At 40.7% G+C, this 25,906-nt stretch overlaps 1 protein-coding gene across 2 annotated transcripts in view; it reads left to right on the plus strand.

The window, feature by feature from the left end:
* Positions 1-1,020: 1,020 nt before the first annotated feature.
* Positions 1,021-25,906, plus strand: part of eml3 (EMAP like 3) — a 51,330-nt gene continuing 26,444 nt past the window's right edge. The window contains exons 1-4 of one of the 2 annotated variants that reach the window (XM_072687928.1): positions 1,021-1,403; positions 22,108-22,284; positions 24,001-24,112; positions 25,139-25,600. In XM_072687928.1, the coding sequence (XP_072544029.1) occupies positions 1,379-1,403; positions 22,108-22,284; positions 24,001-24,112; positions 25,139-25,600 (776 nt within the window). In that variant the 5' untranslated portion in view covers positions 1,021-1,378. The remainder of the gene's footprint in view (positions 1,404-22,107; positions 22,285-24,000; positions 24,113-25,138; positions 25,601-25,906) is intronic. The other variant, XM_072687929.1, reaches the window with a different exon arrangement.

Genomic DNA, 25,906 nt, shown 5'->3' on the forward strand with positions numbered 1-25,906 from the left:
CCTAACAGAACTGGAACATTTGCTTTCTACCTATGGTTCCGCCGCGTTAGTTCCGCACAAGAACAGGAGTTTTTGCGCTTTCTGTGCATATTAGTCAATATTAGTTCAGTGGTTTATGTAATGTGAATATAATGTAATGTGACAAAAGGTTTGTAGTTTATTTGTACAAAGTTTTGTAGTCTCCAATTTTGCAGAAGTGTCGTCTTTATTATTTTTTAAATAGATAAATAAAATTGTTGTACTATTTCTATATTCTAGACTATTCCAGGACATGAGTTGCTACTATGGAAATAAAACCATGAAAACAAAAAATAATATTTTAGCCTTGTTCCCAAATCCTATGTTCAGGAGAACTGCTGGGACAAAAATATGCACTTAAAAAAAACAAAAAACAAAAAAAAACACGATAATGAAATCAATAAAAATGTAATCAAAATGCGTCCTCCCAAATCCCAAATGCGTCAAAATGTTTAGACGGTAATTTGTGTATTCTCTGTACAGTTTTACAGTTTTTTGTAAAGAGTAATATTGTTGAAATAAATAAATAAATATTTTTTACAAAACAAATAATAATAATCATCAGAGAAACAAGCAGATCATCACACAAGTCAATGTATTTGTTAATGTTTATTTGTGTAATACATCTTTATATGTTACTAAACTGAAAGTATGTACCCCCTCAATGTCAGGGCCATATTTAATGTGACGTTTTTAGCGTTGCTCCATTCATCCCCATTCATCAGGACCTCTCTCTCTCTCTCTCTCTCTCTCTCTCTCTCTCTCTCTCTCTCTCTCTCTCTCTCTCTCTCTCTCTCTCTCTCTGGCGCCTTCTTGCGGTCTGCAGTGCTGTTGCGACCAGGTTCCCCTTAAACCGGCTCTTGCTCGCACCATCGCCGCCAGGGGGCGCAGCGACTCAGCTGTATTACAATCAGAAGTTCGCTTCTCTTTTCCTGGGCTGGACTGGAGCTCTCTGGCACCTCTTATTTTGCAGGAGTTTCCTCCGCAGCGCAGCAGTAGTGTAGCTAAGGCAGTTCTGCGCCTCCCTGGGGAAAGAAAGTTTGCATGAACGGAGCTCCTGGAAGAAAATCTATCCGCGCGCGCGCGCACACACACACACACACACACACACACACACACTCCCTGTCGCGCACTTGCTCGCCTCCGCAGCTGCGCAGCTCATTTCCTGGGTTGGGGTGTTTGGAGCGGTCTCGCTTCTTCACTCCACACACACACACACACACGTGCGCTCCTGTCCTGTCCTGTCCTGTTTTTTTGGCTGCTGACCGCGGCTCTGAAGGGCTGATCAGGACAAGAATGGACTGTACGTCTCACAGCATGAGCTACTTCCGAGAGGTGTGAACAGCAGAGCGGCTCCGACATGGACGGATCAACGAACAGCCTCGGTGAGTAGCTCAGTGTCCACTTCAGCAGGAGCTGGTTTCTCACTGTCGCACCTGAGACGCCGTCACTTCACTTTTACACACTTATACACACACACACACACACACACACACACACACACACTCCAGCCGCCCACTGCAGCCCCTGGTGAGCACTGTGGGGTGAAAGCTGAAGCCTGGTAAAATCACAGTGTGTTTGCAGTGACAGCTGAAGCTGTGGGGCTGTTGGGTGCTGGTGTGTTGATGGGTATAGACAGGGTGTGTGTGTCAGTGCTGTCAGTAACAGATGCTAATCTTGTTCTGTGACTTCTTCTCTCTTGCTTCACTGCCAAACTGTGTTCATTTCACCACCAAAAGGAAGCACTGCGGTGTCTCCAGCTGTCATTATTGTGGCTTGCTGAGCAGATATCTTGGTTGTGAAAGTGTCTGCTGAACTCGCAGGTGTGTGTGTTCCAGTCATGTGGACGGTTTGGTCTGTCTGTGAACTCCAGTAAGCTTTGGGGAAAGTAGCTGAATTACCAGGATTCCTGTTTCTGGTGCTTGAACTGCCTTGTCAGCTGATACAGCAGACTGCACCTCATACACAACAACTTTCCGCTCTGATCAAAATCAGTATTTGCATGTTTTTGTGTGGCGACAGTATCATATCGCGATTAGGGGTGTAACGATACACAAAAGCCACGGTTAAGATCACACCGCGGTTTGGACCTCATGGTTTGGTACGAGTGCAGTGCAGTGGGGGAAGTTAGTAAAGCCTGTAGTACTGTAGTACTTGGTGAAGCCTGTAATAGGCAGATCCTTTAGTATTTCGTGAAGCCTGTAGTTTTTTGAAAGCCTGTAGTAATTGGCAGATTCTGTAGTATTTGGTAATGACTGTAGTAATTGGTACAGCCTGTAGTAACTAGTAAAGCCTGTAGTTCTTGGTGACGCCTGTAGTTCTTGGTGACGCCTTTAGTAACTGGTTACGCCTGTAGTAACTAGTAAAGCCTGTAGTACTTGGTGACGCCTTTAGTAATTGATGAAGCCTGTAGTAATTGGTAAAGCCTGTAGTAATAGATGAAGCCTGTAGTAACTGATGAAGCCTGTAGTAATTGATGAAGCCTGTAGTAATTGATGAAGCCTGAAGTAATTGATGAAGCCTGTAGTAATTGATGAAGCCTGTAGTAGCCGGTAAAGCCTGTAGTAATTGATGAAGCCTGTAGTAATAGATGAAGCCTGTAGTAACTGATGAAGCCTGTAGTAACTGATGAAGCCTGTAGTAATTAATGAAGCCTGAAGTAATTGATGAAGCCTGTAGTAATTGATGAAGCCTGTAGTAGCCGGTAAAGCCTGTAGTAATTGGTAAAGCCTGTAGTACTTGGTGAAGCCTGTAGTAACTGATGAAGCCTGTAGTAATTGGTGAAGCCTGTAGTAATTGGTAAAGCCTGTAGTAATTGATGAAGCCTGTAGTAACTGATGAAGCCTGTAGTAACTGATGAAGCCTGTAGTAATTGAGGAAGCCTGTAGTAATTGATGAAGCCTGTAGTAACTGATGAAGCCTGTAGTAACTGATGAAGCCTGTAGTAATTGATGAAGCCTGTAGTAACTGATGAAGCCTGTAGTAATTGATGAAGCCTGTAGTAATTGATAAAGCCTGTAGTAGCCGGTAAAGCCTGTAGTAATTGATGAAGCCTGTAGTAATTGGTAAAGCCTGTAGTACTTGGTGAAGCCTGTAGTAATTGGTGAAGCCTGTAGTAATTGGTAAAGCCTGTAGTAATTGATGAAGCCTGTAGTAATTGATGAAGCCTGTAGTAGCCGGTAAAGCCTGTAGTAATTGATGAAGCCTGTAGTAATTGGTAAAGCCTGTAGTACTTGGTGAAGCCTGTAGTAATTGGTGAAGCCTGTAGTAACTGATGAAGCCTGTAGTAATTGGTAAAGCCTGTAGTAATTGATGAAGCCTGTAGTAATTGATGAAGCCTGTAGTAATTGGTACAGCCTGTAGTAACTAGTAAAGCCTGTAGTACTTGTTGACGCCTGTAGTACTTGGTGACGCCTGTAGTTCTTGGTGACGCCTGTAGTACTTGGTGACGCCTTTAGTAACTGGTTACGCCTGTAGTAACTAGTAAAGCCTGTAGTACTTGGTGACGCCTTTAGTAATTGGTGAAGCCTGTAGTAATTGGTAAAGCCTGTAGTAATAGATGAAGCCTGTAGTAATTGATGAAGCCTGTAGTAATTGATAAAGCCTGTAGTAATTGATGAAGCCTGTAGTAGCTGATGAAGCCTGAAGTAATTGATGAAGCCTGTAGTAATTGATGAAGCCTGTAGTAACTGATGAAGCCTGAAGTAATTGATGAAGCCTGTAGTAACTGATGAAGCCTGTAGTAATTGATGAAGCCTGAAGTAATTGATGAAGCCTGAAGTAATTGATGAAGCCTGTAGTAACTGATGAAGCCTGTAGAAATTGATGAAGCCTGTAGTACTTGATGAAGCCTGTAGTACTTGATGAAGCCTGTAGTAATTAATGAAGCCTGTAGTAGCCGGTAAAGCCTGTAGTAACTGATGAAGCCTGTAGTAACTGATGAAGCCTGTAGTAATTGGTAAAGCCTGTAGTAATTGGTGAAGCCTGTAGTAATTGGTGAAGCCTGTAGTAGCCGGTAAAGCCTGTAGTAGCCGGTAAAGCCTGTAGTAATTGATGAAGCCTGTAGTACTTGGTGACACCTGTAGTAATTGATGAAGCCTGTAGTAACTAGTAAAGCCTGTAGTAATTGATGAAGCCTGAAGTAATTGATGAAGCCTGTAGTAACTGATGAAGCCTGTAGTAATTGATGAAGCCTGTAGTAATTAATGAAGCCTGTAGTAGCCGGTAAAGCCTGTAGTAATTGGTGAAGCCTGTAGTAATTGGTGAAGCCTGTAGTAACTGATGAAGCCTGTAGTAACTGATGAAGCCTGTAGTAATTGGTAAAGCCTGTAGTAATTGATGAAGCCTGTAGTAATTGGTAAAGCCTGTAGTAATTGATGAAGCCTGTAGTAATTGGTAAAGCCTGTAGTACTTGGTGAATCCTGTAGTAGCCGGTAAAGCCTGTAGTACTTGGTGAAACCTGTAGTAGCTGGTACAGCCTGTTGTAGCTGGTACAGCCTGTAGTGTGTTAAGCATTAAAATGTTGACAGTAAACATATGCTCTCACATAGGTCATATTTTCATAAAACAACAACAAGGAGGTATGAATTGGTGTCACCTTCCCTCTGGGACACACCCCGTTTAGACTGAGCGGCGAGCCACCAGCAATGCGGCACTTATTAGGGAAAACGGCCAAATCAATCAACCAAGTAAAGCTCAGGTTCAAGCATAATATCAATAAAAAGTCCTAATCAGAGAAGGCATTTTGGTATCAATGGTCAGGGTGATATGATACAGTCCACATAATGGTTTATGATCCGATATGGGACAGTATTTGAAAGAAGGAGGTTGATGGCTGTATCCATGTTCTTACACTATTCTGTTAATGAGACTAGAGCTGGGAGGAGGGCAGGAGGGAGGCGTGAGGAGCATGATATGAATGTGCTGGAGCAGGTTGTTGACTGGTGCTGTTAGTTTGGTGTTTTTGGTGTTCACAGAGTGCAGCTGCATGAAGTATCATCACTAATATCCACTATGCAAAAAAAACTCCCACATTTTTGCATTGCGATATTGCAGTGTTTCCATTCGCTGTTCCACTCTGGTGTTTATTGAACCAATATCAGCAGAAACCAGCTGTTTTTTTGCAGGCTTGGTGTTCAGGCTATGCACCTACATTAGATACTGTCATTCATAGAATGCCGGTTCTTAACAGTGCATGTTAATACAGTTTCACATTTTAATATCTTATAATTATATTGTATTTTATTTTTTTCAGTATTGCTGTTGCTATCGGAAATGGAAAAAAAGTGGCATCTTCCCACCTCTAATTATCATTTGGCCCCAATTTAATTAAGTGCAGGCATCTCATTTCTTCTGCTCTGGCCTGCACTACCACCCACTCAGTCTTTTTAGCGACTCTGACGATCCTGTTTCCTGTTACATAGGTTTTTAATGGTGTGCGCACTACTGTATAGCATATTGAAACTGTTGTGGGGTGCCGCTGCACTGGCTTTTGTTTTGTTTACCGCCTTGTAAACTGCTGGAGCTCTCAGGCTTCGGGGAACAGTAAATATCACATGGAGGAAGCCCTCAGGCATCTGCTGGCATGCCCAACGTCCGCTCTGCGTTCTCGATGAAGTGCTAATGCATCCCAGCTTTCCCTGTAGCGACTCGCTGATGGGCTAGCAGCAGGACATGTCCGTGGTCTGGGCCGCGTCGAAAGAGATCATTGTCCACATCATTGGTGCTGTGGTGCCTGTCGTTTCTAATTGCCCTCCAGTTTGAGGCACGGTTAGTTTCCAGACAGCTTGCTGAAATTCTTATTGTGGAGAAAGTGACTCAACAGGAGAAAGTTGTTGAAGCTGAAAAAAGAGTAAACACACAATGGTCTGTTTTCATAAAGCCTCTCTATTCCTGTCAATAAGGTGCACTTGAGGAACTTTTAGGGGTTCTTCCATATGAGACTATGTAGGAACCTCTTAAGGTGCCTTAAGGAAGCCTTTTCTTTAAAGATTCCTCAAATCATCAAGGTTTCCTTCACAGCTTCAAAATGAAGAACCTCCAAAGGTTCCTCAAGAAACGTGAACTTTTAGCAGTGTAGTCATTAAGAGAAATCTGATCTGAATTTGGCCCTATGTGTGCAAAGGTTTGTAGACATCTTTTCCAAATCAGGACTCTTAATAAGATGTTTGTTACCGCTTTACTGCAGTAACAGCCTCCACTGTTTTGTAAAGGCTTTACAGTAGAGATCAGAACATTGTTGTGAAGATGTAATTCAGCCATGTATTCAGCCATAGGAGCGTCAATCATCTCTGATACTGATGGGGGATGATTAGATCTGGTTCCAGTGCTCCAGGTTTCATAATACTGTAGATAGGTCTGGTGCTTCTCATGCTTTTACACATGGAGCAGGGTTGGTGAGATGTTCTTTTATATTATATATAATTATATATATATTGGGCTTGGGTCAAGATTGTTATTTTTTATGTAATAGATTGGTTGGTTTTATTTTGAAGGAAAGAAGCAAGAAATGAGTTTAATGTTTATTCAATTCGTTGTTGGCTGGCACAGGCGTCTGTTAGATGGTGTGGTGGAGCTGGGGACCTGGCGCTTTCCTGGCGTTTCAGGTGCCCAACGGATGCCGCATTGGTGGCATATCGAAAAGAGGTTGTGGCTGGCTTCACTTGTATTAGAGGAGTTGTGGGTTTTACCCCCAAAAAAGTCTTTACCCTCAAACGGGTGTGTTAATTGGCAGTACCAGATTGGGACAAAAAAGGGATACATTTGACAAACAAAATTGAGGGGGGGGGGATTCGATATCAATATCAATCAGTTTATCCATCAGTGTGTTGTTGTTATACAAAATTTAATTCTTAACTTTTAACGAAAGTTAATGTAAAATATTTTATTTAAAATTAATTTGGAGCATTTCTGTTTGTTCATTTATCATTAAATTGTATTTATTTATTTTTGTCCATTTATCATGCCTGCAGACAGTAACATGTAACAGATCTTTTGGTCCAAATGTTTTCTGAGCTTGACTGAGTGAAAATCTGAAGAAACCGTTCACCTCAAGCCATGTCATGATCAATTCAACTGTTTGGTCACAAATGACTATTGATTTTTGGCAAAAGCATCAAGGTGGCTTAGGAAATGAAAATTTATAATCTGTTATAAAATCGCCATTTTCAGCCTTGAATTCCTTCTTATTTGTACAAAATGTGGTTGTTGATACATGTGTTGAAAGTACTGAAAGAGTGATGCAACCATCTAAACACTGGCCCTAGGTTGCTCTCTTGTGGCATCACAGTGGCTTTGCTCTCTTTGGGTGAGTAAGTTTGTCCCCCCTCACCCCCATCACTGAGTAAAGCTAGCCAATCCAGAAGTCTGCTAGCTGATGTAACAGAATTGGCAGTTAAAGCTTTCCCCCTCCAGCGTGTTCAGCTGTCCGGAGATGTTGTGTTATGTCATGTACTCACTACATGACTTTCAGTGGTCAGATGGCTGTACTGTTCACACTACACACGTTTGACTTGGGATCGGGATGTAATTGGACTCCTTAAGGTGTTGATGTTTGCACACCACATGACTGATCAGCAACAGAGAGCCACAAATAATCAAGTGTCCTTAATCCAGTCTGTCATCATCCATCATCGTCTGCTCTACAAACTATGTTTTGTTGTGGAAACGTACACGAGAAGTGACATGTACTATGTGAAAGTAGTCATGCTTGTTGATGTTGTGCAACTCCTTCTCTGGAACTCGTTGCTGCACTCGCTGCCAGTCACAACACTTTATATACTACAGAATTTGTACTGTGGACAGGTCCTGATATTTACACTGCGTTCCAATTACCTTGGAATTTGGGTGTCGGAGCTGGGAATGGCTTCACACCTGAGTTGACTGCATTCCAGTTAAACATTCAGATAACTGTACAGGGGCTTTGAGTGGTTTAGCGGTTCATTATGGAGTTTAAATACAGAGCCATATCATTTTGCCATCGACGGCCAGAATCCATTAGAGCACAGTTGGCTGTGCTCTTGCCAAGTGGGTAGTTGACGCTCTCTCTCCTCATCACTCTTAAGCAATGTTGCTTAAGCTCTGTTAGTGTCGGGCGCATTGCTAGTGCTTGGCAGATCAATTGGCGCTACCAAATTTGGAGCAAAAGAAAAATTCTCTTTAATACTGTTTATGTGCGGTGCAGCCATCTTGGATTTTGAATTTGGGGTTGGTGAGGCTCTCCGGACTTAGGAGGTTTTGCCAATTGAAATTTCCAACTTCAACATCCCACTTCAAATGGAATCCACAATTAACCTGCTGGATACTTTTGGGTGTCTATCGAACTGGCTGCAATTGAGCTATTGAGTGCAATTGAGTTCTGAAAGATGTGGTTGACTCACTTTCATAACTTTGAGGAAGCACATGCTAGCCTTCATCCTCCTAGCCCAGGTAGCGTTGTGTGAAAGGGGGAGTCCTAACTGGAATTAGAAATGACTAAACTGGGGGGGAAACTGAAGAAAAATCCCCCCAAAAAGCAAGCAATGATTGAATTGGTCATCTGTAGCAGTTACTACTTCTAAATTGTGCAATTCTAACTGGAAACTGAAAGTGAATGTGAAATGTCCAACTCAGGTACATTCCTCTCAGCCTTTCGCTCAACTGAAGTTATGATTGCATGAACTAAAAAAAAATGAAGCGTGTAGAAACTGGCTACTGGGCCTGAACTCTCCAGCACGCAGCAGCTTCAGCGCAGGAACAGAACTAATGTCGCTGTTTGCCTTCCATTGTCGCTGTGATGCATTCTCATTCTGAGAGGTGAGAAAGTGTACGCGCCTCCTTGAGGTTTTGCATGGCGTGTGTGCGTGCAGATGAGTGAAGGTGCAGGGGCGGACAGGATGTGCTGATGTCGGGCCGTAGGGCCCTAGAGCCGTCACAATGCCACACTGACAGGAAAGACGGCAGCAGAGGGTGGGCGGCCTGACGCAGAGAACATCACATTTAGAAGTTCTTACAGACGGCTGCTTCAGACTTACACCTAAGGTTCGGGGATAAGGCATAGCGGTGAACCTGAGAACGCCACAATACTACACAATACAGAAGATGTTAACAGAAGCATACTTGAGTACAGTAATGACTTTTAATTCGTTTGCAGAAATAAACGTTTAAAGAAATCAAATTATTTGTGAACAATAGTGTTAAAATATGTTTAAATAATGTTTCATTAAAATAATATATATAATATATATATTACACACATTTATAATGGAGTTATTGGCAAATATTGGCTACTGTGTTACTTTGAAGTTACTTGTAACTGCGCGGGAAGGAAAACATGCTGTGTAACCCGAGACATATTTCCAAAATAGTCCAAAATATTACTGTACCACATCAGTCTACATGCTTCTGTCACTTTCACTAACAGTTCTGTATCTCTCAGCCTTTCCTGAAAGACATGTGTAAAGCGTGAATTACATTTCCTGGACTGTAGGGGGAGCCCAAGAGCAAGAAGCACCTTGCATAATGCTGCTTTAATAAACAAGCTTGTTTAATTTTTCAGATGCAGTGATGTGACAGATACATGCAACATCTTGTATTTTATTCTCTTGCTGTCATGTCAGTCATCAGCGCTCAGCTTTTCAGCTGTTTTAAACCACATTATAAAACCAAACTATTTTTCTGTTTGTACCTTTATTAATAGTTTAGAAAAGAAAGTTTAGGTAATTGTTTTTTTTGTATTTAGGCAAATCCAGCTCCTCCAACTAAGACTTACGCCCTGATGAACATGAAGTTGAATGTGACTGAATATATGCAGTGTTTGGAATTAGCTGTTTAATGCTAATCAATCTGCTAACTACAGATAATCAGGTTTTGACAATAATCTGTTCCCCACATTTATAAACACTTTAGTAATCTGAGGATGACAACTCTCTGTCTACATTCATAGCTCAGAATCTTCGTAAATGTAGAAGACTGTTGGGTACTAGGCTCAAATCCAGGTCTGTTTCAAGAAATCGGATCACAGTTTTCATCCGATGTAATAAATTGGAGGATGCTGTCTTCTAGAGCTGTTGGGGCACATGTATTCTGAATGACGGTATGGGGGTCATGGTTTAGTGCACATTGAATACATGATACCCACTATTTGGGTAAATACGGTCATTTCACAAGGACATGTTCCACCTGGAAGCCTTAAGCTGTAAACGGTTTTATTTGAAAGACATTGTGAGAACTGTAGTGGTTTAGTAGTATTGATATAGTAACTGTAGTCTTGTTTGCCCCCCAGCCCCAATCTCTTTCTCTCTCTCTTCTCTTTCCCTCTTGCTGTCGCATGTAGAGAGAGAGCCATACCCTCATTCTTTTCTCTATTTATTCTTTATTTCTCACTGTTCTGACCTTTGGATTTGAACTGACAGAATATAAACAGATATTTCACTGAAATCCTGGCTTAAACATCTTATTTCAACTCAATGACAATGGAGGATTGAACAAGGACTATTTTTCACCATTTGTAGGTGTGTGTGTGGAAAAGCATTGAAGAGGCTAATGTTTGCACTTTACTGTTTATTAGCACAGTACAGGCTGCATTAATGCCCTCTGGGGAGACTATATGGCACTCAGTGGAACAAAGTGTACAACTTGCACAACTGTCTGTTTAAATTAAATGAAAAGAAGGCAGGGTCTTTTTGTTTTTTTTATATTTTACCATACACATACTGAACTGTGACGTCCATCCTTTCAGGAATGAAATTCCTGAAATAAAATTTTAACAACTATGAATACAATTTTTACCTTCCAATACACATCACCACTGCAAATGAGGAAAGACAGCAGAAGAAAAGAAAAATCTGAGGATCTAAAGAAAATCTAAGATTGTTTGATACCAGAATTATTTAAAGAAATAGCTGCCCATGAGTCAGCTTCTGTGCTGCTTCCTACATATCTTTGAGAGTTTAGAGCAATGTGGTGTATGACCGCCCAGGGGACTTCACTAACTACTGTGTGCAATCTAGATAAACAGGATTTTCATGTGAATGTCCACTGTTAAGTCCGCTGGGGCTGGAAGAGACCTTAAGTGACCGTCTTAGAAACGGCTTGAAAGTTGAGAGGAGACATTCAGTCAAAATGGGATTGAGCCTGTAACAGCTTCCCCCAGCTTTCGCAGATCAGCAGACTTCATTTACCTTTGTTTCTGAATCAGAAACCCAGAGCATGATTCCTGTGAAATATGCTTTTCTAAGCATATCGAGGATATTATCAGTACAAATTCGGCCAGCTCATAAATTTCCCCCTAATGCTACAATGTATTTGTAACAAGTGTAGGACCATATGCTGCTGAAGGAAGTCATGTATTTGTTTAAATATAGGTGTCTTAATGAGTTAGTGTTGGGGTCATCTTGTCTACAAATGGTCAATGTAGCTGTAGGCTTTTATTTTAAGTTAAACAGAAGCACACCTGTAGAATTTGTTATTTTCAGTCTTCAAACAGCTATTTAGTTAAATAAGATGATCTTCTGCTTCGAGTGAAATCCTGCAGCCACACCTGCCTTCTGTGGAAAGACTGGTGACCTCTGGGCTGGTGATAGCTACAGTAAGTTTGTTGAATGGTCTTGTTTAAAAGGTTGAATAGAGGCTATAGTAAGGCTTTTTAACATGATCATTTGGGCACCACATGCTCTTGCAGACAGCCAATACATACAAGACCTAATTAGAGGGACATTGGAAATGCGAAATAACGAATTCTCTTCTCCTGCGCAAAGCACAACACTGTTGGGGAAAGGGTTGAAGCTCTAGTTTGAACTGGTTTCAGGAGCTCTGGGGGGAAGAAAGTCAAAGCTCTGGTTTAAGCTGGTTTCAGGGCCTCTGAAGTGGAGAATGCAGAGCTGGGGGATATGGTAAAAATACTATATCACGATATGGAAATAATTTTTTTCAAAAAAAATTATACAAGATATTTATCACGATACATGTAATCACAGACTAAACACATCAGTAGCGACAGATTCTTATAAACTACTATTTAGATCCTCTCCTGTACTGAGTACAGTGATTTATACTCAACATCTGCCGCTCTTCATCTCATTAAACCAGTCTAATCACACTGTTAGAAATGAAACTTGCTGCTGAACAGTATCCTCGATATGTTTAGAAAAGCATACGTTCACGATAACAAAACTTGGGTATTTTATATATTCCGATGAAATATCGCCATATTGCCCAGTTCTAAGAGAAAGTCAAAGCTCTGGAGAGGAGATTGTTGAAGCTCTGGTTTCAGCTGGTTTCAGGAGTTCTGGAGAGGAGATTGTTGAAGCTCTGGTTTCAGCTGGTTTCAGGACCTCTGTAGGGGAGAACGTCAAAGCGCTGGTATAAACTGGTTTCAGGAGCTCTGGTGGAGAAGGTCAAAGCTCAGTCATTATGACACAAAAAATACAACTTTTATTAGTTTTTATTAGTATCATGTCATATTTGTTTAGTTTATTGATTGCAATTATATGATCTTTCCTTCTGAACCATCTGAAATAGTCAAATGTGCTCATAGTTTTTAAAGAATTAAAAACAAATGTAGCCCCACAGTTGCAGTTGTGTTCTGTCTGTTCCCACAATTTTGGGTCATACTGTATTGTGAAAAACGACTAAGTTTAGCCATATCACTCACTATTCATATGTTGTTATTTCCTTGGTTTCATCAGCTTTATTGGTGGTATGTAAGCAAAAACACTTTTGATTAGGACCTACATAAATATGTTGTGAAAACCAAATTTGTGGGGGAGAGAGAGAAAAATCCTTTCTCTGCTGAGTCAGCGTGACTGCAAGATAAAGGGATAAATCTGGTTGTTGGATTGAGTTTCAGTGTCCCTTTCCATTACTAAGAAGGCCAAACTGAATTCACCAGATGACTTCTTACCACAAACCATCTTACCTTTCAAAAGAAGTCAGTGGGGAAAATATTCAGTTTTTTTTAAAGTAATTCTAGATGCTTTCTGTTGGACATTCATCAGAAGCATTTGACACCATGTAAAGGACAGCTGGCATTTTTAAATTGGGAAATGATCAGGGTTTTGCTCCAACAAGTGACGAACGATGTATAGTATCTAGATCATTGCCGTCATGCAAAACCTTCAGTCTCCAAAATGGCAACTTTTCAGATCAGACTGAGCTCATTCTTTCACGCATGTCTGCACTGCTTCTAGTTCTAGTTCTAGTTCTAATTCTAATTTATTTTACTGCAGCCAGATTCATTTAAGTATGTACTTGCTGTTACTAGCAGCAGTTTTAAATAGTAATACTATTAGTTATGAAATTATGAAATGACTTATTATATAGTAGTTATAATATTATTCTAAAATGGTAATAATAATAATAATAATAATAATAATAAGAAGAATATTAATTAGTAGTATTAGTAGTATAGTAGACCAAATAATATCAGTTACTTAAATTAGTAACAACGGTAATTAATGGTAATATGATTCATGATATTCAGATTAGATAATTAGATATTATTTAGCTAATAATAACCATCAACATATTTATTTGTGCGTTACTTGAAAAATTTGAAAAAAGTTTTTTTACTTAGTAAGTGCTTTACTAATAGGTGCTCATATCAGTTGTAATATAGTATCTGCAATATTCACAATTTGAGAGTTCTTTAATTAATGTATTTATTAATTAATGAATAGTAATAAGTAACTAAATAATAATGATGATATTAATAGAGCAATAGTGATATTTCTGTTAGTTACTTAAATCCTACTTGGATCATTAGTTTTATGGTAGTTTATTCTTTAGAGGATAGTGATAGTAATCTTTTCTATCACAAAAAACAACTTTACAGAAGAAGGAAACAAACCTTCATAAGTTTCAGTGGAAGTCAGTGTAAGAAGATCCATCCAAGTCATATTGGAGCATTTCTATTGGTCCATTTGTCTTGAAATCTGGACACAATATAAGAAATACATATGAAATTCACATTATGTAAAAAACTTAACCTCAGTAAAATAAGGGAAATGCTCTTGCGTTGTGAATTGTGAAACGTGAAGCATATACAGTGTTACAAGTATTGTGTAAATATCCAATGCCATGACCATCATGATCATTCTCTGTTTTTAAGATCAGGGCATCAGGACACAAACACGCACACACAGACTGTGTTTAGCTCATCATTGTCCTCATCATTCCACACCCATCCATATCAGTGTTTGCACAGGGAGCAGGTTAGAGAATGGAGTGAGGGGTGAATGAGGATACTGGAGAGAGAAAACGAGCGCTTGCTTTCACGCACAAGCCCTATTCCCTCAGCTTACACATGTTCATTTGAACGAGAAGGAAAAGAGGAGCCAAAGAAGACAAATTGCTAATTGGTTCCTGATGTGCGGTTGGCTGGCGTTCAGAACGCCTCTTAAAGGAGCTTTCTGCTCTTTTTAACATGTGATTCCTAACCATGGGCAGACGTAGCTAGCATTGAGAGCCAGCTTCATCCTGGTGCTAAATTAGCACTCGTGACTTTGGTGACTTTGGGCACGAGAAATGAATGCCTGTGAATTCCTTTTCCAAAAATATGCACACCACAGGTTTATATAAGTCCAGTAGACTGTACCCAGTTAGACTGCAGTGAGAGCAGACTAATGAGATGTCTGGTCATGAGCTACTGTGCCTTGTGGTTTGAAAAACATGCATCTGCGGAGTTGTAGTCTTTGGTCATTACACTACAGGAATAAATGGCTTATGCAAAAGCATGACTGTCTCTTTTTCATGAGAAGACGTGCAACACTCTTAAAAATAAAGGTGCTTTAAAGGGTTGCCATTAAAAAGACCCAATTTTGATTCTGTAGAAACATTTGGGAGTGTGAGGAACCTTAAATTGGTAAATAGGCTCTTTGAAAACTTTTGAAAAGGTTCTTCATTCACACACACACACACAAATGAGTTCTTCTATGTAGTCACTGAAAAAGCATTTGGCAGGGGGCTCAGAGTGGCTCAGCAGTCTAATGCACTTCCACTAAGGCTTTGCCATCAGTGGCCAGAGTCTGAAGGAGCACAATTGGCCGTGCTCTCTTTAGGTGGGTAGACGGCACTCTCTCCACTTATCACTCTTAAGCAATGTTGGCCGGCACAGGCATCTGTTAGCTGGTTTAGCAGAGCTAGGTATTCTGTGCTTTCCTTAGAGTGTGTCGGCTGCTCAGCAATGCTGTATCTGCGGCAGGTCGAAAAATGGTGGGGGCTGGTTTCGCTGGTACTGGACATTGATAGTGCTGGGGGGCCTTTGAATGGCTGGGGTTGCCAAAGTGTGAGAAATATTATATATATTTTTAAATTGCCAATGAAATTGCAGACTCTTTATTTGTAAGTGTAGGAACTGTGCTCTGTGTGTGGTGCGTCTATGCATGCATCTTGTTTTTTTTTCCCATTTTGCCCACAAAGCCTATGAACCATTTCACAAACACCAGTTTGAATCAGCTTCGCTTTTGTTCCAAAGAAAGAAGAAGGATCTAATTGGCAAAAATAGAGCAGTTCTTTGTTCCTGCCTTTTGATTGTTCCCCTTTAAACCCCAACCAGTTGGAGCAGATTGTATTACAGCGCAGTTCTCTTGTCACGCACCGAGCAAAAACATCCCAGTTTCTCTGGTTTGGGATTGTGCAAAAGCCTCTGCAGATGCATAAATCTTTTATTACAAGGCTCACTGCCAGCTGAACCTGGTTTAATGTCAACATTACTCCTGTTTCAGTGTAGGCAAAAGGGTTTTTCACAACCCGCTGTGTGTTTTTGATTTTTCCCTCCTCTTTATGTCATGTTTTGTTTAGGTTTTTTTTTTGCATTTCTCTTGGACATGTATGTGCCTGCCCTCTTTCCGTCTGTTGGTTGTGAGGCGTGAGATCATGCTTGTAGCATGGTTTGCTTTTCTGCTGTAGGCAAAGTAAGAAGTGTTTTTTGAGAGAGAGAGAGAGAGAGAGAGAGAGAGAGAGAGAGAGAGAGAGAGAGAGAGCTGAAGGAAAGCCATTCTTTTTAGGGAGTGATGAGATAAACGCCTACCAGACATTGTGGCTGCAATATTCACCCAAAGTCTGTACATAACAAGCCAAAATCAGCAGAGATGCTGTCTTGTATTCTGACATTAAACGCTGGAATTGAGAGTTTAGTATAGATAGATAGTCTTAGGGGAAGGATGTACCAATTTTAATAGAGTAAACAAGTCAAAAATCAGTATTATATTTTAGGGATGTCAATCTTGGTGTACATACAGTCACACAGTTTAGATCAGATGAGCTGCTGAGTATTACTGAAGTAAAATCCCAGTGTCAGTGTTTATATTGAGAGGTTGTGGACTGATTGATTTAGTTTAATAAATATATATATAGTGTAATTAGAGCTCTGTAGAATCCAGACATTTTTATCGTGTAACATATCACAAATCAAATCCAATATTGACATCTTGACAGAATTGAAAACCATATCAGACCTGTGATTATGTGTATTGCGGTGAACATTACCAGAAGCTGTCATAGAATTCTGTCATTTTGTCATCAGACAAGTTTAGATTTGTATTTATTTATTTATTTAATTTTGCCATATGTTTAGGTGACCACGGTTACTGTGCTAAACTACATTTCCTTCCTAAATAAATATTACTGCAAATAAATGTTTGTTTATGGGTAATCTTAGCCCATTTCTCATGGGCAATGGCCTCCAGTTCACTAATAGTCTTGGGTTTGCGTGCTGAAACCGCCTTCTTCAAATCCCACCAGAAAATTGTTTGTGGGGTTCATATCAGGCAACTGTGATGCCCCCCCAGGAATCGTCCTCCTCCAGACATACTGCTGTTCCAGCTCTCCACAGAACTTCTGCAATGAAAATGAGCTAGAAATGAAACTGGACCTTTTCAGGTCTATGGATCAGCGATATGTCTGGAGGAGGAAGAATGAAGCATATGCAGAAAAGAGCCAGTAGCATGGCAGTGGCTCTTTGAGGAAGCTGAAACCTGCTCATCACTGGACAGTGATCCCAAGCATATCCAAGTCCACCCAGGCTTGGTTTTTTAGAAGTCCATGGAAGATTCTGGAGTGACTTAAACCCCTTGCAGCACGCAAACCCAAGAATATTCATAAACTACAGGCCACGGCCAGTGAGGAATGGGCTGGCAGCAGGTCATAGCAGCACAAAAATAAATTCTGCTCTAAAAACAGTCATGAAGGGGTTGAATAATTCTGAAACTGCAGTCATCATTAAGCAACATTTTGTGTTGAATTTGGAGCATTCACTTGTTTTATTAGTTGAGTTATTAAAATTTGAGTTATTAGGTAATTGTAAAAAATAATATAAAAATAATATTTTCCTAATAAACCACATTTGCAATCGGAGGTTGAATCTTTGTTTTTGTACTTTAATGTGAATCGCTTTAAAAGATCTCTGTGGGTGAAATATACTATATAAATAAGCGTGCATTGCCTTTCAGTACTGTGTAGAACCCTTTATGCTCAGAGTCGACTGGTCGGTGTTATTGGTTTTAGGACATTGTTTGGTTGGGTTTCGGACTGATTTAGAGGGGACGGGCTCAGGTAGCAGAGAGGACGAATTTCAAAGAGCCTTTCATCAGATGAGAGTAGTGGATCTTTGTGTATGTGTGTGTGTATGTCTGTGTGTCTGTGTTTGTAACTAGCCTCAAATGCTAAATGCCAGCACTGAGATTCAGGGGGACGAACTGTGATTCTGGATCAGCAAATTCTTTGTGTGTGTGTGTGTGTGTGTCTAGGGCTGTGTAGAGCGTAAACACCACGGTCTGAAAGAGTGCAAACAGTCTTATATTGTGGCTCTGTAAGGCTGGATATTTTGGTGAGCTCCACGTCCCACTTCATCTCCGAAAACTTAGACAGTGTCTCTTTTAACTGTCGGCTTAATTACTGTGTAGTTAGTCAAGTGTTTTATTTTTGACACAGCGAAACACTGTTCACCCACCCTGCACTTTCTGCCATTCTGGATCAGCCACAGTGGCTCCCAGTTTCCTTAAACCTTACAAAACACATTCATATTATTTAGATGTAATGTTGTTAAAACTAATAATATAAGTAAGGATGGTGATACCCCAATCAACAAACAACCAGCATAAGTAATTGGATAAATAAGCAGATGAATTACAGGCATGACTGTACTCATATAGAATCAAATTCTGTCATTTGTTTGTTATACACATCTCTGCCTTATATGTAATATAATACCAGTAAAGCAATAAAGTCTGCTGCTTTGCATCAAACATAATGCCTTACACAGTGTTATTTATTGAACACCATGTTATGATATGGTGTAACCCATCCACTCAGTCTTACGAAATCCCAGTCTGTGCTCACACTGCGGGAGTTCTGGTGGCGTCTCGGTCAACCACATTTTAAAGCAATAGTTTGCCAGGACATCTGCCTTCACCACCATCATTCACCTTTACGCAAAATTCAGTCAAGCATCTGTGTCTGGAATTTTTGCAAGATAACAAGTAATGGAGACTTAGCTAAGTATGTTACAGTAGTATCATGAAAATGTAAGTAGTGTGCAACTGCAAGTAGACTCGCCTATTTGCTTTCTGACACTGTGTGAATTACTGTCGTCTATAAAGGGAAAATAATGAACTCCACTTTTCGTTTTTTGTTGGACAAGCTGAGAATTTATAGCCTCTAGAAGTGGCCGGCATCTGAAGTGAAGGAAGCATGTAGAATTACCTTATTTTACACAAATATAATCCTCAGGTTAAGCAGCGTTAGGAGGTTCTAACAAGCATTCTTCTACCCGCGTCAACAGTTTGTTACATAGTGCAGTTAGTAGTGTGCTGAGCCTGGAGTAGCAGCAATAGAGATGCAATTGGAGCATTGTGATGATTTTGAAGCTGTTATTATGAGGTAAAATGCTACATAATGATCATTTATTGCAGTGCAAAGCCCACAACCCTGTCATCAATAGCCCAGACCTCTAATCGAGCGTAGCATGGATATCGCCCCTGCTTAAAGAACACTGACCAACAGCTCATTTCATTACAGCAAGTGTAATTAATTGCTATTCATTTGAATAAAGTGCAGCAGTGCTGAATGTCACTGTACTCAGGATAGGAGAATATTTTAATAGCTGTGACATTGAATCTCCCTTTACATATTGTAAGAAATATTGTGTAGCATCAAACTGTCTATAAATATTTATAATATATTGACATATTATATTTTTAACACTGGTTACTGGTTATGTTTTGGCACTGGCACTGGTTGCATTTTGGCCTCTCCAGTGCAAAACTAAAGAAGGAACCTTGGAACCCCTGAACAGGTCCTGGATGTTAGAGCAGATAATTATAATTTTGTTGTGTAACTGTCGCTTTAAGCATTGTTTTGCAGTGTAACTCAGTCAATAAGAGGTTAACTGAGAAAAGCATGTATCAGTTTGATGTAATTTGTAAGGCTGCAAAACAAGCTGACAATAAAAAGTCATACAATCAAACCAGAGAGGCGAGTCTGCGAGGAGCAGTCAGGGTTGGGTCGAGTGGAGGAGTTTGTGTTGGAAAGCACCAGAAGTGTCACACAGCTCTGCTAGTTTGGTCGGTTTAAGCAAGTAACAACACCACACCTGTGGAAAAGTCAGTTGGGATCGGGATTTGCAGTAGTACGGTTGCTGCAAATTCTTTCCCTAATGTTTATTTTTTACTTTTGTGCATTTTAGTGCTGAGGTTCTTTACGGAGCAGTTTCAGGAAGATTTCAGTCATATACTCTGAAAGAGGCATCATGGTGCTGGAATTTGCAATTATAACATCACTGCACTCATTCAATAGTACTACTGGAGCTAAAAGACTTTTAAAATCTTACAAACCTGACATAACCTGTTTGCATGGGAATGCTTGTTAGCAAATGACCTACATTGCAATTACCAACCTGTCAATCTGACAATGAAAACCCAGTGTTATCTGACGTCAGTACTCGCCTACCAGTACAGATGATATCACTAGACTACCTGGAAATATTCTGAAACAACTAAACTGGCCCCATTTCTCCTGCCATCGCTGGTGAAAAGGTTTGGTGGAAAGTCTTCTTGAAAGACAGACCTGCTGAAACAAAAATACCAAATGTTGTTGATGAGCTTAGTCATTAGCAGAAGTCAAACTTCAACAGACTGGAACATTTCTTTCTGTGTTTTGCTGTAAGTTTACATATAAGTGGAAAACCCAGGGCTGTGGTTTGAGGAACAAAAACGAAATCTGGAAATTTACTGTATTTAAGCAAGAATTCAACAAAAAACGTGGCCTAATCATCCTCACCTGCTTTGGAACAGAAGTGTCACATGTTTGCATGTTTTTTATCCCATAGAACTAAACTTTTTGTTACTCATGTCAAGCAACAAGAATTGTTGGACGATCAAAGTAAGAGTCAGCTTGACTATGGAGAAGAAAAGGAAGGGTTCATGAGCCACAGCATTCAACGTCATCTGTCTAACATGGTGGAGTAAGGATGGACAGTATTCACTTTTGTCATACCATCTCAAAGTATTACTACAGTATTACCGGGAGAGGGGCAAGTAGCGCAAATGGTTCTATATTTCCGTGCCATTTATAAACCTCAACCTGCCGTATTTTTAACCTGAAAATGATCAAGTTCGATGTTCAGTTCCCTCACAGGGTGAAAAAATAAGTGGACATGCATAATTTTACATTTTTCATTTAGTAAATGTTATACCATCAGTTTGACAACAGCTGCAAATGTTGACCTGTTCTGAATCAGAAGAGAGAAGCTAACAGTAGCATTAGCAACAAATTCAAGTCTTATTTACGTCTGGAAGGGGACGTCTCAGATGGAGTGACTGCTGTTGAAAGGACGGAAAGCTGAACGTAACTGAACTGCTGAGCTTCCGATACAAGAGTTGATGAAAAAAAAGTGTGTGAGCGAAGTCCAGCGGCTGGTTTTGGGAGTTACAGAAAGGTAAATTGAGACTGAGGTTGTGCCATGTTTGGACTTGTAGTCGGCAGTCTAGCTATAATTAGATAAGTTATCCGGCACGCCAAACACCACGGCACAGTCCAGGTTCCAGCTAACTAAGGCTCAGACCACACATCTAGAGGATAAAGCCTCATATCTGAGAGCACAGAGTTGAGGGAATGATCTTAGGAGTGTTTTCGTCTGTTTTCAGACAAATTTAATATATCCAGGCTTGCTTGCTCTCCCTTTCAAATGAACTCAGTGTGCCGTTAACTACGGTGGACCACCTGTTTTCAGAGCGTGACATCACCAATCAGTGAGCTCACGCAGCACCTCCACCCTGTGGCTTTCTTAAATGCACATGGGGGAGGCGAATAAGCCTATTTGGCCATGAACTAGATAGACACAGAACAGAAATCTGACACATCAGACATGTTACATTTTGAAAACTGTGGGTATGGTACTGATGTTATACCTTCCAACCCTATGGTGGAGGCAGTGTAATGGCATGGCCAAATGTGGCTAACAATGAAACACTGATCGCTGGTGGTTATTGATGATATGACTGCTGCTAGAAGTGACAGGATGAATTCTGAGGTATACATGGATGCAGCCAACTCACGCTTGCAATGTATTAAACCATTTTTTTTGTTCTACCAGTTCGGGGGCATTATGCTGGGGAGGAAAAATGGAAATGCTGGTTGTGTTCGGAGTGCAGTGCAGGGTGATGGTTTATTTAGTTTCTGAGCCCTGAAAGGAATGCGGACTGGAGCCTTTCCTCTGATGTTATCGTCATTATTTACATTAAGTAGCTTCCTGCATAGATAAAGATCATAAGTATGTGGAACCACAGTTTCATATAGATTATTATTATAAGCACATATAACATCAAGAGAACCCTTAGGATGTAATAAGGATGGGATTTCATGGGGTTAATAGGCCCTGACTCTCTGCAGGCTGTGTATTAAGTGTCCTAACTGATGGTATTTGCAGTGTCCTCTTTGGCTGTGTTTCCTGGAGCTGTTTTAAATGTTCTGGACCTGGTTTCCAGAACCAGTGAATCACCGTAAGAGTATCACCCTGACCATACCCTGACATCTTATAATCTTTATAACGATGAGATTGGGAGGCCAGGTGCTGACCGGTTTTGTGTGTGTGTGTGTGTGTGTGTGTATGTGCAGATGATGTGTCGGCTGGGAGCAGTGCAGAATTTCCAGACAGGCTTTCTCTCCTGGAGGTGCGACTGCAGGCGCAAGAAGATGAGATCACATTGCTCAAGTCCTCATTGGCAGATGCCTTACGCAAGCTCCGTCTCCACGACCAGCAGATTCCACTACTTAAGCAGCAGCTAATTGCTGGTAAGAACATTGGTATTTCAACTGCTTTAGCACTTGAACGGCTGTACGTATAGCCAGGTTGTCCAAATACGTGCACCTACGTCCAGGTTGACAAATACGTGCACCTTTACCTTTTACCTTTACCTTTACCTTTCAAGCTGTCAGCTCCAACTCATTTGGATCTAGCTATCCCCCCTCACACTGCATGTCAAATGACAGCTGGTGAAGCTGATATTAGCGGTATAATTGTTCTTCTTATATTCGTTCTTAAATTGGTACTTGCACTACTGGTCAAAGTTTTAGAACACCTCCAATTTTTTCAGCGGCCCACTGGCAGTGTTGCATGGCCAAGACAAGCCTGCTTTTCTTATTTTGCAAAGACTGTCTAACTGCCGCTCAACCTGTCAGAACTGCAGCTCCAAGTCTCCTCGTCTTCACTGCTGAAACTGAGACTTGGTCCAGTGTTGAGCTCTGCTACAGGGTGTTGTTGTGAGCTGCCTATCGCACAAGCTGTTGACTCTCCGGGCTTGTAGAAACCTCGCATTAACATGCGTTTTGTATCCGGACAGTGTCTGGATCTACTTTGACCGGATTCTATTTACACTTATCATTAAAATGCATCCCCAGCATGACCAGATGAGACCCAATTTTACCTTCTCACATAAAAAGCACACCAGCATGTACCTCATTTCCGCTTTACTTTCTGTAAACAACAGTTTCCCATTAAAATGGTCCATCTCAGGTTTACAGTGGGGGTTCTACAATGCTATTGGACAGTAGGTTGTTCTCGCTTTCTCGTAGCGGCTCTATCAGAAAATACAACAAGACTATTTAAACCACAAAGGAGCAAACTGCTCTCACCTACCAGTATATAAGCATGAGCGCAAGCACACACAAGCGCATACAGATACACATGAGAGAGCCGGAGGCAGAGAGAAGCCAAAATCCACAGTAATAATTACTTATAATATTTCCTGTTTTTTTTTTTTTCAACAGGCATATTTCTGTTTGTCTGATGGAATCAAACCACAGAAAATGTTGTTAGATTATTTCAGGATTCACCAGACGTGTTAATGTCAATAAATATTGGGGCCGTTCTAAAACTTTTGACTTCAGATCCCGCTGTTCTGATTGTGTAAAAGTTGTGTAAAAACTTTTCTTTTACTTAGATTTTATACTTACTGCTGTCCAATAAAAAGCATGTATCTCCATTTTTGTCCATATCTTTTGTTTTCATTTTGGATCATTGATTATTTTTGATGAATGGACCAATAGAACTGCTCGAAGTTTCTCTAAATAAACTCTAATTTACTTCCATTTAAAATTAAGAGCATTTTTATCATCTCCTGTAATTTTGAAGATACATTTTTTTCATTGGACAGCAACCATATACAGGTTAGCAGTTTTCCTATATATATTGAATTGTAATATGTGTGGTATCACCAGGTTCTTGCCAATACACCGCCCTTATATTGGTACGATTCAAAAGCATTTTTTAACAAAACACTAAATAAAGATACACTGAAATAAGTTTTTTAGGTGTTTTCTAGATCAAAAAATATGTTTGGAAACAAATTAAGCACATTCTTCACTACATATTGTTACAGGCTGGTCCATTAATGGGTTTTTACACTCCTAACCCTGTATTATTTAGTCTTCTGTTTTGTTAAACTAACTTAAATGACACAAATGGCATTGCAAATGTGTGTTTGTGTGTGTGTGTGCATGTGACCCCAGTGAACCCTGCTGCAGCTCGGGTGTTGAATCAGTCTTTCTGCATTGATGGATACTCCAAACCCTGTAGACTTTCAACCAGCTCTCTGGATGGTCTGCATCACCCAGTGAACAGGTACTGGTGCAAGGGCTTTTGATTACTTTAGTGTTTTACTTTATTTCTTTCTTTCTAATCCCTAATTCGCAGGACCCTCGAACATGTCCCTTTGTGTACAGGAAGAACTACCATGTCATTCTAGAGCTGTAGCTGAGATCTTCAAGCATGTTTGTGTATTGTAAAATAGGGTCCTTAACATGTGTTTATGTTATCAGTTCTCGGCACTCACTATTCTAGTAGTGTCTGTGACGCCGGTTATTAAGCAGCGTATTAAATACAGCAATAAATCAGTTAGTTTGAAGTTGAAACTGCTGATCACCAGCCATGGTCTTACAAAAGCTTCATTCTGTAACACTTCCCTGGAGATCCAAATTGCTCAAGTAGTCTTGACGCGCAGTTGTGAGAAATGCAAGGCGCCCTCCCACACATTTAGTACAACAAAGAAACGGCACAACATTCCTTGGCAGACTCGGAGCCCGGGACAACTGAACGACTTCCAGCAAAAGAAGGAGAGTGAGGGAAAACTTATGTACCATGTGACTTTGGTTTCTTGTAACTGCTCAGTTAGTGCTGCTTCTGGCTTGCCTGGTTTGGAAGGAAATGCTGTCTTTTTGCGAGCAGTATTCGGTCTGCTTTAAGGAGAGGGGACAAAGGATAAAGCAAGCTATTAAGCAGATCTTGGACCCTTTTTATATGATACTTATCGATTATGTACAGAGAATGTAAAAACTACCAACACATTTCAAATATGGTAAAATCATGTGTCCTGGTGTCGGTCTTACATCTAGTGTTGTTGACATGATTGGTCTTGTCATTAGACCATTAGGTGGTTGCAAAAATGTTGATGGTTGCCCAAAGTCAAAGTAATACCATGAGACAGAAGCCTTATTGGTTACGGTAGTTGCAGCCATAGTGTAATTTTTTATTCTTTACTATATTTACATTATTGTGTGAGAACCGTATGTATGTGTATTTTTATACAGTTGTCAGAGTAATTACTGTCTATTATGCCAAAGTTGCAGATTATTGTGTGTGTGTCTTCAGCCATGTCTCAAACTCAACTGAAAACGGAGAGGGCAGCACAGCCCATTCCATCTCCAGTGTGAAAGCAAGCACTAGCGAAAGGTCAACCCAAACTGACCCTTGGATCCCTGAGCCCACAAGAACACCACTGACCCCTTCCAAGAGCCTTTGTCTGGAGGACGCACTTCCAGAGGGGGTTTCCCTTATGGAGCAGGCTCTGAACAAGCTCCATCAGGAAACGCAGGAGGAGGAAAGCACCGAAGAAGAGCGGGAGAAGGACCGAAGCTGGCGCTCTGTGGTGGAGGAGCCTATCCAGCCCACCACAATCAGAACACTCCAGCAGCAGCAGAGCAAAAGTAGCGAAGATAGCCAAGGCTCAGCCCCGCAAACACCAACTTCCAGCTCTCCAGCTCCCCCTAAAGAGCCTTCCAGCAGCCACCACAGCGGACCCTTGTCCCCCATTATGGAGGGCGAGAAGACACTGTGCGTTCAAACCTCCTATCAAACTGCGCTCATTCTTCCCTGCATGTTCAAACTGCTTCTGGTTCTAGTTCTAACTCTAACCCTGCACTTCTTCTACTGCAGTGCCAAGTAGTACCACCTAGAGGACATAGCTGTTCTCCAAGATGCAGTTTAAAACCCCTTCAGCCCTAACAGCCTGTGTGTGAAGCTGCACTTCAGTTGCTCACACTCATAACTGCAGAATTAGTTTCATAGTAGTTACTGGATATTCAGAAATATAAATATTGAATACAATATATATAAGTAAATAGTAATAGTAATAATAAG

Source organism: Salminus brasiliensis, chromosome 9 (assembly GCF_030463535.1).
Source record: "Salminus brasiliensis chromosome 9, fSalBra1.hap2, whole genome shotgun sequence".
NCBI classification, from domain to species: Eukaryota; Metazoa; Chordata; class Actinopteri; order Characiformes; family Bryconidae; genus Salminus; species Salminus brasiliensis.